Here is an 18,279-nt window from a genome sequence, read left to right as displayed (position 1 = left end):
GACCCAACTGAGAAAAATCTTTTCAATCTTGTTCTCCAATCTGACCAATTATGAGTTAAAACACCTTGCCAGGTGAACATGTGCTTTCTCCATGACAGTGAGCCAGGCCAGCAGAGGCTGCAGGTCATTCTCACTGGGAAGGTAGTCATAAAGAGCCTGAGGAAGACAACCGAGAGTGAGTCTTTACCAAATTTTACAAGTAATAGCGCACATTGCGTATTTTTGTCTCACCGTGATGATTTGAGCGTTGAGTTCTGCAGAGAGGGACGAAGCATTCGGCTTCCCACTGAAGAGTCGATGAAACGCCTGCATGGCACTGGCCGTCACCATCTATAGCAGAGACAAGACGGTGGAAGCATTGCTTTAAAAAGTACAAACAAGAATCAAAGTAGCTGAATAAGTGTGAGTAGCTGCGGCTGGGAATGCTCACCACGTGGCTGAGAGTCATGACGCGCAACAGAGTTTCACAACAGGATTTAACGGCTCCCAGAGGAAAAGCTCCCATCAGCTCCTTCAGGAGGCAAAGCACATGGAGGGTGGTGGTGTCCTCTTTGCTGCCTGACAAGGAGACAAAAAACTGTTTATGGATCATCAAACTCACTGTCACAGAACTCTTGTGTTACCACAACTTTCAGAAAGAAAACATTTGAACCTGACATGGTCTTCCAAACAGTTTCTGCAGCCATCTAGGAACTCTAGAAAACTTCCACTATAGTCGACAGAGTCCCTTGCCAAACTATTCATACCACTTAACCTTCTTCACATTGTGACATTGTGTATTTTAATGGATTTTATTTGATAGACCAAAACATAACTGCATATTTGTTTTTGTTAAATTTTAAATTGTGGCGTGTATTTATAATTCGCCCCCCTCGAGTCATTACTTTCTAAAACCACCTTTGCTGCAGTTATACCTCCAAGTGTTTTGGGGTGCGTCTCTACCGGCTTTGCACATATAGAGACTAAAGGTTTTGCCCATTCTTCTTTGTAAAATAGCTCAAACTCGGTTAGGTTAAAAGTAGAGCATCTGTAAACTTTGGCTTTAAAGATTTTTATTGGATTTAGGTCTGGACTTTGACTGGGCCATTCAAAAACCTGAACATGCTTTGTTTTAACCATTCCATTGTAGCTCTGGCTGTTTGTTTGAAGTTGTTTTCCTGCTGCTCTTTAGCAGCTTCTAACAGGTTTTCTGAACAGAGTTCTGAGACATTGAAAGCTTGTTTATTGTTTAATAACCTAACCCTGCTTTAAACTTCTCCACAATTTTATCCCCGACCAGTCTGCTGGGCTCATTGGTCTTCCTGATGCTGTTTGTTCTCCAATGTTCTTTTAAAGAAGCTCTGAGGCCTTCACGGAACAACTGGATATACAGGGGTTGGACAATGAAACTGAAACACCTGGTTTTAGACCACAATAATTTATTAGTATGGTGTAGGGCCTCCTTTTGCGGCCAATACAGCGTCAATTCGTCTTGGGAATGACATATACAAGTCCTGCACAGTGGTCAGAGGGATTTTAAGCCATTCTTCTTGCAGGATAGTGGCCAGGTCACTACGTGATACTGGTGGAGGAAAACGTTTCCTGACTCGCTCCTCCAAAACACCCCAAAGTGGCTCAATAATATTTAGATCTGGTGACTGTGCAGGCCATGGGAGATGCTCAACTTCACTTTCATGTTCATCAAACCAATCTTTCACCAGTCTTGCTATGTGTATTGGTTCATTGTCATCCTGATACACGACACCGCCTTCAGGATACAATGTTTGAACCATTGGATGCACATGGTCCTCAAGAATGGTTTGTTAGTACTTGGCAGTGACGCGCCCATCTAGCACAAGTATTGGGCCAAAGGAATGCCATCATATGGCAGCCCAAACCATCACTGATCCACCCCCATGCTTCACTCTGGGCATGCAACAGTCTGGGTGGTACGCTTCTTTGGGGCTTCTCCACACCGTAACTCTCCCGGAAGTGGGGAAAACAGTAAAGGTGGACTCATCAGAGAACAATACATGTTTCACATTGTCCATAGCCCAAGATTTGCGCTCCTTGCACCATTGAAACCGACGTTTGGCATTGGCATGAGTGACCAAAGGTTTGGTTATAGCAGCCCGGCCGTGTATATTGACCCTGTGGAGCTCCCAACTGACAGTTCTGGTGGAAACAGGAGAGTTGAGGTGCACATTTAATTCTGCCGTGATTTGGGCAGCCGTGGTTTTATGTTTTTTGGATACAATCCGGGTTAGCATCCGAACATCCCTTTCAGACAGCTTCCTCTTGCATCCACAGTTAATCCTGTTGGATGTGGTTCGTCCTTCTTGGTGGTATGGTGACATTACCCTGGATACCGTGGCTCTTGATACATCACAAAGACTTGCTGTCTTGGTCACAGATGCGCCAGCAAGACGTGCACCAACAATTTGTCCTCTTTTGAACTCTGGTATGTCACCCACAATGTTGTGTGTATTTCAATATTTTGAGTAAAACTGTGCTCTTACCCTGCTAATTGAACCTTCACACTCTGCTCTTACTGGTGCAATGTGCGATCAATGAAGACTGGCTACCAGGCTGGTCCAATTTAGCCATGAAACCTCCCACACTAAAATGACAGGTGTTTCATTGTCCAACCCCTGTATATGGAAGATGGATTCCAGTACTAATTAGGTGACTTCTAAAGGCAACTGGTTACATTGTATTTTGTTTAGGGGTATCAAAATAAAGCAGGTTGAATACAAATGCTGGCCAAACCACAACTTTTTTGTCCAATCTCCATCACAATTATGAATAAGTTGTGTTGGTCGATAACATGAAATCTCAAAAAAATACATTAAGATTTGTGGCTATAATGTAACAAAATGTGAAAGAGTTCAATCGTGTGAATACGTCCCACAGGTTCTCACATAAGAAAATATGTATTATTATTTTTTCTAAAATTTTAACTTATTTCATTTTCTGACTGCCTTTTTTCAATTTAATATTGAAGGAATCAAAATATGTGTACATTTTAGGATTTTGACTAATTCCTAGTAATAAAATCTATCCTTTACTTGGGAAATACATTTTTTTTCTGTATCAATTAAGTGAGCGACCATAATGCCTCACCTCCTGCCTGCTCTATTTCTTTGATGCAAAACTTGGCCGTAGTAACTGTGGCGGGGTGATGGCTTAAAGCATCATCAGTAAAAAGGAAGTCACTGCCTCGAAGAATGGAGCAAACGCCTTGCTGAGCTGCTTTACGGACCTGGGAAATAAAACAAATCAATCACTTTTTAGAAAAATATAAGACTTTAAGGATTTTTTTATTTTTATTTGTGCTGCACTGAAAAAGCACCTGCGAAAGCATCTGTTAATGTAGACCAGTGGGACTGACCTTTGGCTTGCTGTGCACAGTGAAGCTGAGCAGACCGTGATATGCCTGCAGAGTAGATGGGTAACTCCAGACAGAAACATCCTGCTTCCTCAACAAAGTGGCCAAGCAGGACAAGATCTAGAAATGCAGATATGAAAAGGATCTAGGTTTGAAAATAGGACAAAAAGAAAAACATCAAGAGGAAGCAAACGGAAAATCTTCTTACCCATCTGAGCGCTGACGATGTGTCAGATGAGGCCTGTTTAGACATGATGTCCATGAAAGCCTTAGTGGTGTCCGAGAACTTGGACTTTAGCACTGGAGCAGGAACACTGGTGAGAGCCAAATGCCGAGCAGTCAATATTAATCAGGTAGAACATGTTTAGTAATGGAAAAAATAAAGAGTTTTCCAATTTCTACCGTTTCATAACGAGGTTGAGAAGATACGCCACTGCAGCCTGAGACTCTTCTGATTCCACAACTTCCAAGGTGGTCATCTACCAAAAATCAAATACAGACTAATTAGAAACGTAATTTTTCAAACTAAGTAGATAACACTTTTTAAACACAAAGTTCGAACAAAATATGAACAAATGCAAGTCTTACCAAAGCAGCAAAGTACTCCGTCTCAGTTTCCTTCCCGCCTTGACTTCGTATCACTTCAGTAACTGCTGCCAAAACTGCACAGATCTGGAAAACATCAAAAGACCCATTTACAGTGGATGCAGAGATATAACTACAACAAAATATTGTGTTTGCCAAGTTTACAAAAAGTTATTAGTAGGCTGGAGGGGACGGGCAATGCACCATGACTCGTAGACCTACCTCTTTGTGTGCAGCAGAGTTGGACTCCCAGAAGCGCTGCACCTTTCTAAATGTAAGGTTGGAGCAATCGGACAGGCCGCTCAGGAAGGTGCCGGATGTCCTCTCTGACAGCCTCTCATCAGACTCCTCTTCCATTTGAGTATCCTTACGGGCCCCAGCACTAATCTCCAGGGGACCGACCTGCAGCTCATTGTGAAGCTTGAGAGCATCGATGGTCAGGTCACTCTTCGCTGTGGAAAGAAATAGAAACATGAGGTTAATTTAACACTGTTACTCCAAAATGGAAGTTCATCATTTATTCAGACAGTTATATGCTATATAATTAACTTATCATTGTGTTTTCAGGCTTGTTGATGCCAACTTCGTTTGCTTTACGTATTTTATTTCAATTAAACAATGATAACCAAAATTTTCAGTCAACGTTTTCCACTTTTCCAGCCTCAGGTTTTCTTCATCAATTTTTCTCCATTTTATACCATAAATACAAACGTTTACTATAAATTTGATCTATGAATGATGGATGAAAAGAACATTCAGACAATGAGATAAAATAAAGTCTGGAAATGCAAATATTATTACACATTCTTTTTCATCCCTATTCAGAACTGAAAAATACTTTTATTAAGTTGCATACTTTTCCAGAATTTTGGACCATGTTAGAGACTGATGTCTAAAAACCGCATCCCTTCAAATACTTTGGCAAGTGATAAAATACAAATACCATATTTTCCCGACTATAGAGCGCATCTCAATATTACCCGCACCCACAGTTGTTTTTTTTTTTTTATGGAAATGCACATATATAAGCTGCACCGGGTTAAAAGCCGCTGATATCGACTGAACTGATTACATAGTTTAACTGAACATAACTGAACTGATTCGTTTCCGAATGGTACCTGTTGCATAAAAGTGCTGATCAAACAAATCAGAAAAGTTATTTATTGGTTTATTCATCGTAACTAATAATATGATCGGCATCGTATGAACTTCTTCGTGTAGTTTCCATGATGAGTAGGTATGGGTTAAAAAAAGAAAAATCTCCGTCATGCCTGCTGCTTGCATGTGCTAAATGAAAATTTGCGCTTTCTTCTTCTTTGATTTCCAATTTTGACTTCCCACCTGTCTCGTTTTTTTCACTTTCTGCTAAAGCGACCCGTCGGGTGAAGAAAAATCCACAGAAAAGCTGCACCTCATTATAAGCCACATGGTTCAAAGCATGGGAAAAAAGTAGCGGCTTATAGTCGGGAAAATACAGTATAAATAAAGAACCTGTAATTTCTGTAAAACTACAAACTCTAGCAGTGGAGTAATCATTCACCTCAAAAATATGCAATGAAGCCAAATTAAACTGTATTTACAAAGTGTCCATTTAATGTCAAGTTACGTCTTTCTGGGGAGTTTGTAGACGGACTGAACAGAAAAGTTGGGAAGATATACAAATGAGTGTTGAAATGTAATGAAAAACATTACATTTCACCAGATTCATTACAAAAGGCCGCAGAAACCTTAGCAGAAAAACAGAAATGATGTTAGCTTAAGTGCTAACATTACCATCTTGGCTAACATTAAGTCATTCCGTTCAGTATGCCATTTTAGCCTTAGAAGTGAAAATTACCCTAAATGCTAACATTAGCATGTTGGCTAAATCTAGCATGTTGGCTATAGATAACTTACTCCGCTAAATATGTTCATTTATCCCTACAAGTGAAAATAAGCCTAAATGCTATTGCTAGCTTAAATGCTAAGGTTAGCATGTTGGCTAAACCTAGCTTGTTGGCTATAATGAACTTGCTCCATACAATGTAAATTTTGCCAAAAACATGTTAGCAATTAAGCTATCATTAGTATGTTGGCTAACATTAACTTAGACCATCTATAATGCTTTTAACAGCCTATATGCAATAGTCTATGAAATTGCTCTGTAGGTGTTGGAACAGCAGTACATGCTGTTTAAGTACCCCACACAAAATGGCCGCCATGTAGTTGCCTCCAATGAAGACAGTTAAAGGGTTAACGGTAGGGTCAGGTTTAGGCCATAGAAATTAATGAAAATGAATGGAAGTCAATGCAAAGTCCTCAAAAAGATAGTTAAGAATGGATGCGTGTGTGTATATATGTCCAAGTGTGAGACAAAGAGAGAATAGAGGTATAAAGAAAGACAAAATCACAGACATATACAGTGGAAGATACACAGGGATATAAATAGAACAGTGATGAATAAATCAGCCAATCAGCAAAGACTGTCACTGTAATTCGACACCTGCCGTTTCTCACTCATGCAGCATGAGTGTCTCATCCTGGTCTGGCCACGGACATGGAGGCGCATGCTCCCAAACTACTGCCCATAACTCGAAAACCGTAAGGGCTATCAACATCATTCATGGACCGTTTTTATCAGAACGGACAGGGGAACGATTAAATCAATCCTTTTTTGTTGAAAAAATATTATTAAAAGGCACAACACTAGGTAAAAAGATGGGTAAAATGGAGAAAAAGACAAAAAAGTCTGAACACACTCTCAAACAACGTCTTATTGGCTCGTTGCACGATGTGGCTACTCGACATCTGCTAATCGAAAGTTGTGAGGGCGAGTACTTCCCGTTTGGTTGTTCACCACCGAAAGCAATGGCATTGTATTATACCCGCTGCCTTCAGGGCCTCCCAAATGTTTTAGTCAGCGATGTTCTCCATTTGATTCGAGCCTCATCATCAGCTCCACATTGCAAAAAAGAAAAGGGCTTCAAGTTTTACGTCTCGAATTACACTGACAGCTATGAAGGTAAGCATTAAACGCATTCAGTCACTGTTTAGCTAACTAGCTTACATAACTCACCTATATAAACATACAATGTCTAATAACTCAGAAACTATAAGGGCTATCGATTTGATTCATGTATCGTATGAATCAGCAGGCCTTGCTGAACAATCATGGAGCTTTTCAAGTTTCTACAAAAATCTGTCTGGGAGGTGTGAGCCTTTGAAAGAGTGAATCATTTTGACCTTTTTAACCTGAGTGAAGGTGGATTTTTCACTCTCAAACAAACCTATTTCATGACAAAACAGTAAAAGGTATCCAAAAAATATTTGGACCGTAAGTATCAGCAGGCATTGGTAAACGATCCTGGAGAATTTCATGTGTCTACAATAATCTGTGTAGATGTGACCGTGTAAAAAAGTCGATTTAGAAATGTAATTTTTAGCTTTTTTAGGAAGGACAGAGTTGGTACTCTGAAAGAAACCTACTTTATACAGAACGGTAAAAGATATCAAAAGCTCATGTTTGTACATCGAACGGTTTAGGAGAGGCGACGATTTGAAAACATGTGAGTTTAAGGATTTTCTGCTCAGATTTTTTCCTATATTCCTACAGTATATGTGGCCCATTCATGGTGTGTTGACTTTGCGTTGCTTCGGGGCATGTTGCCGGAAATCTGTTAGTCCCATGTCAATGAGGGTGACATTTTCTGAATCGTGAAAGATAATCCTACATTTTGATATATAATTTGTGTTAGTAAAGTGAAAATTAATCGAGTAAGGAGAGTTTGTTCGTTCTTTCTTAGGGTATTCAAAAACCTAGAGTGTACACTCTAGCAAATCTAAAAAATCTTCTCAAAATTTTAATTGCGATTGTAGAAGAACCGTAACAGGTATAAAAAAGCAGAATTATTTAAAGATAGCTTAGGTAATTGCTGAAATGTAATGAATTAGCAGAAACAGAAATGTTAAACTGGCAGAAAGAAGCTAAGGTTGACTGCAGAATATCAGTTAACATCTGATAAATTAGCAGAAATAGCAGAAACATTAGCAAAGAAAAACTGTCATCTGATCTGTTTGAATAGGAAATTTATCAGCTAAAAAACAGTTTAACAAGAAGTTGCCTCAAAACTAATTGGTATTGAAACAGTATTATAACAGCGGTGTATAAGCTAAAATTTGTCACAAAGCTAATGCTAGCTAAAATGCTAACATTAGCATGTTAGCATTTTTGAGAAGATTTTTATTATATATGTGTATATTGTACATTGTAAATATGTATATTCTGTAATACAAAAACAAAACCAAAGAGCAAAGTGTGAGTCAAATTCCTTGTTTGTATGTACGAACTTGGCAATAAAGCTGATTCTGATGTTGGCTAACACTAGCATGTTGGCTACAAATAACTTATTCCATTCAAAATGTTAATTCAGCCCTATAAGTGAAAATGAGCCTAAATACTAACATTAGCATGTGGGCTAACACTAGCATTTTGGTTAAAATTAACTTCATTCAATATGTTCATTTAGCGCTACTAGTGAAAATTAACCTAAATAATAATGTTAGCTTAAATGCTAACATTAGCGTGTGGGCTAACACTAGCATGTTGGCTATAATGAACTCACTCCATTCAAAATCTTCATTTTGGCCTATAAGTGAAAATTAACCTAAATGGTAATGTTAGCTTAAATGCTAACATTAGCATCATGGCTAACACTAGCATGTTGGCCATCATTAATGTAGTCCATCAATAATGCTTACAACAGCCTATATGCAGAAGTCTATGAAATCGCCCTTTAAGACTAATCCCTGTTATCTAGCTATTAGAACAGCAGTACATGCTGTTTAAGTACTTAACACAAAATGGCCGCCATGTAGTTGCTCTCTATGAAGATGGTCAAAGGATTAGGGGTAAGGTCAGGGTTAGGCCACAGAAATTAATGGAAGTCAGAAGAAGAAGACAACAACTCAGCAGCGCAAAAATGGAGAAGAAACGTAAAGGAGGAGCACAAAAATTAAGGGACAAGAAAAGGCACGCCCTACAAACAGATGCGTCCAAATATTAAAAAACTGACTTCTTCTGGTACAGTATCATAATCCTCAGCAGCACCTGCAGCTTTCATGTTGACGTCTGCAGGACATCGTGACCGGGAAGAGGATGCAAGTCAGATAAATGGCTGTAATATGGCGATATTATTTTTCTAGCTTGCTAAATTTTTTAGGACAACGTATTCAGGATAGTTTGGCTGTAAAAACATCATCATGTGTGGACTAGCCTAGGCCTAGGTGGTCCTCTTTAGCCATTTGAGAGAGATATATACAGTCTTTCTAACATGTTTGATTTGAGATAACGTAGCGAGTCTCACTTTCAGTTTGTGTTTAAAGAGCAGATTATAAACTACACACCATTTCTTAAATTGTGTTGATAGGCCAAGTAAAATCTGAGTTATGCTAAAATAAACTGTATATGTTTTCCGAACATCTGAGAAATGTTCGTAACTGGGTATTCTGAGAATGCGAAGCGGGATGATATTGGAGCAATTCATAATTTGTATGTACTACTTTAGCGGTTTTTGTTTTGTATATAAAGGATGATGCGATGTTTTGAACTGGTTTCCGTGAGTGAGCTGGTTTTTACTGGGAAAGGTAAAATTTTATCAGTCAAAAATTACCATATATACCTTGGACCCGGAGGGTTAACGCCTGTGAGCTAAATGCTGCTCTGCTGTCTTGATAACTTTGTTAATTCATGAACATCATATTGAAGTCAGTTTTATTCTTTTGTGTGGGTATTGTTGGATAATATACAGGTCCTTCTCAAAATATTAGCATATTGTGATAAAGTTCATTATTTTCCATAATGTCATGATGAAAATTTAATATTCATATATTTTAGATTCATTGCACACTAACTAAAATATTTCAGGTCTTTTATTGTCTTAATACAGATGATTTTGGCATACAGCATACAGCATACAGTGAAACCCAAAATTCCTATCTCACAAAATTAGCATATAATTAAAAGGGTCTCTAAACGAGCTATGAACCTAATCATCTGAATCAACGAGTTAACTCTAAACACCTGCAAAAGATTCCTGAGGCCTTTAAAACTCCCAGCCTGGTTCATCACTCAAAACCCCAATCATGGGTAAGACTGACTGCTGTCCAGAAGGCCACTATTGACACCCTCAAGCAAGAGGGTAAGACACAGAAAGAAATTTCTGAACGAATAGGCTGTTCCCAGAGTGCTGTATCAAGGCACCTCAGTGGGAAGTCTGTGGGAAGGAAAAAGTGTGACAGAAAACGCTGCACAAGGAGAAGAGGTGACCGGACCCTGAGGAAGATTGTGGAGAAGGGCCGATTCCAGACCTTGGGGGACTTGCGGAAGCAGTGGACTGAGTCTGGAGTAGAAACATCCAGAGCCACCGTGCACAGGCGTGTGCAGGAAATGGGCTACAGGTGCCGCATTCCCCAGGTCAAGCCACTTTTGAACCAGAAACAGCGGCAGAAGCGCCTGACCTGGGCTAGAGAAGCAGCACTGGACTGTTGCTCAGTGGTCCAAAGTACTTTTTTCGGATGAAAGCAAATTCTGCATGTCATTCGGAAATCAAGGTGCCAGAGTCTGGAGGAAGACTGGGGAGAAGGAAATGCCAGAAGTCCAGTGTCAAGTACCCACAGTCAGTGATGGTCTGGGGTGCCGTGTCAGCTGCTGGTGTTGGTCCACTGTGTTTTATCAAGGGCAGGGTCAATGCAGGTAGCTATCAGGAGATTTTGGAGCACTTCATGCTTCCATCTGCTGAAAAGCTTTATGGAGATGAAGATTTCATTTTTCAGCACGACCTGGCACCTGCTCACAGTGCCAAAACCACTGGTAAATGGTTTACTGACCATGGTATCACTGTGCTCAATTGGCCTGCCAACTCTCCTGACCTGAACCCCATAGAGAATCTGTGGGATATTGTGAAGAGACCGTTGAGAGACTCAAGACCCAACACTCTGGATGAGCTAAAGGCCGCTATCGAAGCATCCTGGGCCTCCATAAGACCTCAGCAGTGCCACAGGCTGATTGCCTCCATGCCACGCCGCATTGAAGCAGTCATTTCTGCAAAAGGATTCCCGACCAAGTATTGAGTGCTTAACTGTACATGATTATTTGAAGGTTGACGTTTTTTGTATTAAAAACACTTTTCTTTTATTGGTCGGATGAAATATGCTAATTTTGTGAGATAGGAATTTTGGGTTTTCATGAGCTGTATGCCAAAATCATCCGTATTAAGACAATAAAAGACCTGAAATATTTCAGTTAGTGTGCAATGAATCTAAAATATATGAATGTTAAATTTTCATCATGACATTATGGAAAATAATGAACTTTATCACAATATGCTAATATTTTGAGAAGGACCTGTATAAAATGAAACACTTAGTGTAGAGTAAATGCTTACTTTTGTATGATTCTCATTCTATTATTCTGTAATTTAAATTAGTCTGTAGTCTTATTTTTATTTTGTAAAACGTAAGCTTTACTTATTCAGTATAAAGAACATGTAATTGTGCTTATCTGAGTCACAATACGTTAATATTTGTGAGATTTTTCTGTTAAGCTTAAATTAAATTTAAACATTCAAAGTAATATACCTGTTTGAACCATAAATATTAAACATGATGTAGGAGAATATTCAATACATTTAAGTAAATTTGAACATTTCAAATGCATTTACTGTTTAACAGTTAATAAAGCCACAGAATATGTTCACTTATGTGCAGCAAGCAAAAAATCAACTTATTAGTTACTCAGATAATGTGAGCTAACCTTTATTTAACCCCCAAAATGGATTAACCGGAAGTCTCGGCCTCTGCTTCCTGATTGGTGGGATTGATGTGAAAGACGTGGAGATATTATACTGGCTCTAAAGATGAAAAGGAGGGGTCATTTGTGCAATTTGGCCAATCCAAACTCGTGTTATTGGCGTGCATAATGCAGGTTGTTAGTATAAACACTGAGCACGCTACAGCTGTTACGCACCGGACTTTCCTACCACTGACTGTTTATGTGTTGTGGTTATCATTTCACGTGTTCGAGTGTTTGTTTTTGAAACACAATGGCTTCCCGCACAAAATTCCACACCGTTGGTGAGGCTTTGGACCTAATTACAATGGTCTGAATGAACTGAAGTCTGTGCAGAAGATTCCTCATCTGAAGACGAAGACCTTATTTATCGCGACAAGGTCAATGATGAGCTGGATTATGCAGTTCCGCCGCTTGAAAGGTATGTATTTTAAATTTTATTGCGAAATATATTTAAAGATTGATTTTCTTTTTACACTAGTGCTTCGTGATGTCCCGTAATAAATGGATTTGTAAGCCACACAGTGGAAGATAGCACTGAAATGTTTGCATCTGTAATTAGCCCCTACACACCCATCCCCACCTGCCTGGTAAACAAAGGTGTTGTGAACACATACATTCATTCCTAGTTGTCAATACATTTATGTTATTTTATTTTTAGCGATGCTGTTACGTATTTTATTGCTTAAATTGATATTTAAATTTTTTTTTTTTACACTGGTGCTTCCTGTTCAATAAATGTGCTCCAGTATGATTCAACATAGCATTTTCTTGTTCTATTGAAAATTATTAAAAAATAAATGTAGGTAATAAAAACTAAAAAATCAAAAACAGGCTGTTCTAGATATGTAAAAAGTAGCTTATTACATTTTTCAAGTACAAGCACAAGAAATCTCCACTTTTGCAGATGGTGCCGAATTGTGCCGAAATGTGCCATATGGTGGCAAAAGGAAAAACGCCTACAAATGTCTTTACTAAAACCCCTGTAACTTTGCTTTAGTTTACCTCAGCTGCATGAAACTTTTCACAGGTAATGTCCACAAGTGGATTTGAGGTTTTCTAAAGTTTGTAGCCTTCTTCATGATATTTCTAAAAGGTTTATATACTGTACAATGCAGGAAAAATTCTGGCGAGGGAAAAAATCTTAGTTTATTTCTTTGTGCCATCCTCATCTATGAAACAGTAGCTACTACTGTGATATCTACATTTCTGATTGAATCTCCAGAGTGTCACCTTTAATTTGACACCAAGCTTATTTAAATAAGAGTTTGTAGCTGCTGAGAAAATGGCCAATTACATTTGCCCATGTAATTTTGAGCACAAACTTCACAAAAACGCCTTGGAGTACAAGAGGTTAACCTAGTTTAGAGACCATTGTGTACTTGAGAATCAACCACACATAGTACATTACATTTTTACCTGTGTTTACTTATCTGTTACACCACAATTTGTTTATTTTAATGCAGTTTTTTGTATGGAAATTCCCCAAAACTTTGACCTAATGTCTCTACACATTTCTCCTGCCAGGCTGAATCACCATCCCAGAGTGAAAGTGTCCAGGAGGAGAGTAGCCTATACACACTTGATGAGGTAAAGGCATATACATATACACACAAGAAAAATAATCTAGGGAAATTAAGAAAACAATAATTAAAATGTGCTTGGTGCTTAACACTTTAATTAAATTAAATTAAATGTAGTAAGCTTTGAAAAATTTATAAAGATTTGTACCGTAATTTCCAGACTATATAGCGCACCTACATATAGGCCGCACCTACATATAGGCCGCACCTACTAATTTTTAAAAGAACTTGTACGTGAATAAGCCGCACTTGTCTATAAGCCGCAGGTGTCCCCATTGAAACGAGTTATTAATGCAGCAAGATGTTACAGGAAAGATTTTTTTTTACATTTAATTAAATAAATAGATGTCCTAAGATGAAACTGTGTCTGACACAGAGGCATTGTACAGAATCAATGTCCATAACTGCATTATGGATACAGTCAATGAGAGCATGCACCAGCGATTCCTCAAAAATGGAACCTTGTATGCCGATTTGGCTCTTCTAGACCCAAAAAACTTTAGCCAGATTAAATCATATTCAAGTGGTTTCCCAGAGAAAGCACTCAAAGATCTGAGAAAATGTTTGCTACCATTTGATGACACGGCAATGATCACCAATTTACAGAGTTAACTCCTCAGTCTGGCAGGACAGTAGAATAAGTTGAAGGCCTCAATATTTGAGGAATACACATCCAAGACAGAAAAAGATGTTGGATCAGAGAATTGTGAAGATGAGGTGGCGATTATTAACACAAAGTGCTCATCTTGCAAGGAATGTAATCGGCCTTGCCTACAAGAAGACGTGGTGCAAGCTTTTCTGGCGATCATAGGACACTGCAATATTCAGCGTCAGCTGAATAAATATATAGGCAACAACTATTAGAAATAAAATGGGCCCTAATTCAAATCTTTCCAAGTCTCTTAAAGGTAAAGTTAAATCTTTAATAATAAAAAAACAGATTTAAAAATCCTATTCATCAACTTCTGATTGTCAATGCAGTCGTCAAATTTAATCCCCAGTCAAAAGACGTGTTATTTCTTATTTTTGTAACGTGTTTCGGTCTTTTCTTCTTTACATTGGCGGTTTGGTGTTTCATTCGCGGTTATGCAGCATGACACGTGATGCTTTAAAGCCACGACTCCAGGAGGTGTTCTCTTCAGCGGAGCAAAAGCAGGTCAATGGAAATGCAACACACAACGTGCAGAGCCGTGCGGAGCTGTTCCAGGCTGGCCAAATCGAGCCAGTGGAAAAGGGGCATTACAGTCACACAGGTACCATGTAAGCATAGCTTTTCAACACCTAAATTCATTAGGGACAGGCTTAGTAACACTCTTTCTCAGCAGCACCTGGAAGCATTTATGCTCATGGGCACTCAGCAAGATGTTTTGAAGAGGCTCAGATAGTGAGGACATTATAGATGGTGTTGCAGAGAAAAGTGTCCTGCTGCAGGAATTGCTACTTCAGTAAGGTAGTGATATAACAATTATATTACTATCATTATTAGTGTAAATTACATGTTCACCAGTCTTTACTCTATTAAGCAACTATTCCAGACAATTGTAACTATGAAAATTATTATATATTTATTCTAATCAAGGCCTCAGATGAAATGATGTGTCATTATCTCTTCAATATTGTCCACATGCATATTTTTTTTGTCTCCCACATATATGACAATATTTGTTTCAACGCCATTATCACCCTCTAGCATTCGCCACCATCATCTCACCACCCCCCCCCCCCCCCCCCCCCCTCCCCCCGGAAGTGTAACCCTGTGAATAAGTGGATCATTTTGGCCATTTTCAACCAGAGCGAAGGCGAATTTTTCACTCCTGCGAATGCCTTCAGCATTCACACAACTAATAATAAAGAGAAACAGGAACACTATTTGTGTGAATGCTGTAAAGCATTCACACAAATAGCCAATGTAGCTGGTGTTAGCAGTTACAGACCCACGTGTGTATCTCTTACTGCTGGGTCTGCTGAAAAAGCGACTTTTCGCTGCCTGTCGGAAACGGCTCGTTTGCGGGTTGGACTCGCTGCTGTGTCCTTTCTTCCACCGCTTCAGCTTGGCCCCGGTCCCCGACCGAAGTTTCCCCGATTTCACCATTTTCAAGGCTGGAAAACAAACACGTTTACCCCCACTGCTGACCGTGGAGCAGCTGATTCTGTCGCTCATCAGATGACGTCAAAACTCTGCTCATGCGTCTGGTCCGGTGGCAGTGTTATGCTGGCAGCTGCCACTAGGATGCCAGATAGGGTATCAATTACTAGGCACATTGTATGTTACTAAAACTTTAAACGAGGGTCAGAATTAAAACATACCTGGCAACCATTTACTATCTATGGAAGCCCATTTCTGCCATGTAAGACACAATAAAAGCCCAACCAGAAGATGTAATTTCGACTTTTAAAGTCACAATTTCGAGTTTTTAAGTCATAATTACGAAAATAAAAATCATAATTACGAGTTTTAAAATCATAATTACAAGTTTTAGAGTCATAATTACGAGTTTTAAAGTAATAATTTCGAGAATAAACTTGATAATTATGAGTTTTAAAGTCATAATTTCGAGTTTCTAAGTCATAATTACGAGTTTTAAAGTCATAATTACGAGTTTTAAAGTCATAATTACGAGTTTTAAAGTCATAAATATGGGTTTCTTCCAAACGCATTCATTTGATCATTTGGACCAGTCCGCAAAGGATGGCGTCTGATTTGGTAGAAAAGTACTTTAGAGATGCCTTTACAACAAATTAAATACTTGATGTGCTTGAGAATTCACATGGATTTAAAGTGAGTAAACGCACCATTGAACGAATTATATGCAAATAGCGTCTCTGGCGATGTAAGAACAAAACAGATGTGGCGGAAGTGGTAGCATTTACTGAGCAACAACTGGGGACGTCGGGTCAGTACCATGGTTACAGATGGATGCATCAAAAATGTTGGGGAAATGGCATTGTAACAGACAGAGAGACTGTTCGACTATTGATCCAATTACTAGATGATGAATGTGTTAATCTGAGGGCAAGAAACAGGCTATGGAGGCGCGTATATCACAATATGTCTGGCACATTGACGGCTATGACAAGATTAAGCCTTTTGGAATTGCCATCAGTGGATGTATCGACGGTTTCTCGAGGAAGATGCTATGGCTAGAAGCTCATAAAACAAGTAATGACCCTAAGATAATCGGTGGCTATTTTATGGATGCTGTGATTGCTGCTGGGGGTTGCCCAGCCAGAGCCAGGCTTGGTCTAGGAACAGAAAATAGACATATTGCAGAACTTCAGCGATGTTTGCATTTTTCTGAAGACCAAGCTCAGAGGGATACTGTGTCATTTGGTCCAAGCACTGGAAACCATTGAACAACGGTGGCTCGTCCTGAGAAGTGAATGTGCTCAGTTTTGAATGGATTTCTTCGACCAAATAAGAGAAGATGGACACTTTATAGACGACTTTTTGGTTAAGTCCCTGATCCAATTCTGCTTTATGAAAATCATTCAGGTATGTCATAGATACCACTCAATGCTGTTATTAGTACAGGACAAAACCAAAAACGTTTTAAACATTACCTTTATTCACTATGCAATGCGGCCATCTACTGGTTACACCATTAGGTGATATTAGTGTGCAAAATTATATTATCTCTATAATTTGTGTTTGCATCTGCAGCCTAGGAGGAACTTGATGAGGTTTTACTGACTTGGAACAACCACCGAGTCCGTCAAGTTCACAATTCAAGATCACCTCCATTATGTATGCGGTTCCACACCTGTATGGAAGCAGAGACTATTTGAACACTGTGCCTGTAGACAAAGTCTCACTCTCCATTGAGGAGTGTACCTTCAAAGACTTCCCATGTGATGAAGACGTTTTCATTATCTGTGTGTGTTGGAATAATTGTATATAGATTTATCTTATATTTCCTCCCTTGTTGTTAACTCTGCTATGTGTAAGTAAACATGTGATGAGTTGTTTGCAGGCAAGGAGGAAAGGTGGAGCCGGGATGATGCGGTCACAGTTGAGGACATCACAAAGATAATGGCTGATTGTGCTGAACAAAAGACGCACATATCTTAAGATTACGGAGACTGTGCAAGTGTGTTTGTACAAGATAATGGTGTGCATGACCTATGTCACGTTGCTGCTGTTTTCCCCCACCCTTCAGAAGCAGCAACGTTTATTGTAACTAGGGACCACCCCAAAGATAAATTAATAAAAAGAGAGGTGCAGACAGATGGTTTTCAGAGCGGTAGGAGATTTGTAACTGAAAGCACATCTATGTCCGTTCTCCTCGCAGCGAGTAAACTAACTAATTATTTGTCTTTCTCTTCTTTTTGTGATGTTATAAGTATTTTAGGTTGTTTAAACCTGACAGTGTGGACCTAATGTCTGAGCATAATCTATCCTTTTCAAATGTTGTGAACCAAACAGTTGAGATTTACATTCGTTTAAGAGAGCTGATCAGTAATTAACTACAGTCATGATACACTTTGTGAGGCCAGCAGCACATTGACATTGGGTCATACACTAAAATTGTCTATTTCATATGTCACATACATAACCTGTAATGTGTTACCTTTCATATTCTTTTAAATGTGTCCAATTTGAGATGGGTTGGAAATGTATAGGAGAGGGATTGTTAGACTGGTGGAAGCAGAATGGATGTGTGAAAGAAGACCAAAGGAGGATGAAGTAAGAGGACATTAAGTTAGATAGGAGGATACAGGATTAGGAATGCAGATAGCTTCAATGCAATTGTTATAGTATGTTTATGAAATTGACTGCTTTGTTAATATCTATACTGGTTTTCAAATTTAAAATTGAGAAGAAAAGAACATTAACAATTGTTGTTTTTCATTTTCAGCCATATTTTCAGAAGTGGACTTACAACTTGAAATTGACAAATATATGTATCCTATTAAATGTA

At 38.9% G+C, this 18,279-nt stretch overlaps 1 protein-coding gene and 1 long non-coding RNA gene across 2 annotated transcripts in view; one reads left to right on the top strand and one right to left on the bottom strand.

The window, feature by feature from the left end:
* rrp12 (ribosomal RNA processing 12 homolog) overlaps window positions 1-15,552 on the bottom strand; it is a 25,751-nt gene extending 10,199 nt beyond the window's left edge. The window contains exons 1-10 of the mRNA XM_047351067.1: window positions 15,314-15,552; window positions 4,175-4,404; window positions 3,956-4,039; window positions 3,770-3,846; window positions 3,576-3,681; window positions 3,371-3,487; window positions 3,103-3,241; window positions 431-558; window positions 232-330; window positions 65-156 (exon numbers count right to left, since the gene is read on the bottom strand). Coding sequence (XP_047207023.1) covers window positions 65-156; window positions 232-330; window positions 431-558; window positions 3,103-3,241; window positions 3,371-3,487; window positions 3,576-3,681; window positions 3,770-3,846; window positions 3,956-4,039; window positions 4,175-4,404; window positions 15,314-15,521 — 1,280 coding nt within the window. The 5' untranslated portion in view covers window positions 15,522-15,552. The remainder of the gene's footprint in view (window positions 1-64; window positions 157-231; window positions 331-430; window positions 559-3,102; window positions 3,242-3,370; window positions 3,488-3,575; window positions 3,682-3,769; window positions 3,847-3,955; window positions 4,040-4,174; window positions 4,405-15,313) is intronic.
* Window positions 12,050-18,279, top strand: LOC124858829. The gene is made up of 4 exons (XR_007035945.1): window positions 12,050-12,198; window positions 13,305-13,367; window positions 14,453-14,613; window positions 17,332-18,279. It is a non-coding gene; the product is annotated as an uncharacterized LOC124858829 (long non-coding RNA).

Source organism: Girardinichthys multiradiatus, chromosome 22, assembly GCF_021462225.1.
Source record: "Girardinichthys multiradiatus isolate DD_20200921_A chromosome 22, DD_fGirMul_XY1, whole genome shotgun sequence".
Lineage (NCBI taxonomy): Eukaryota > Metazoa > Chordata > Actinopteri > Cyprinodontiformes > Goodeidae > Girardinichthys > Girardinichthys multiradiatus.
This window is presented reverse-complemented; position numbering and strand designations above follow the sequence as displayed.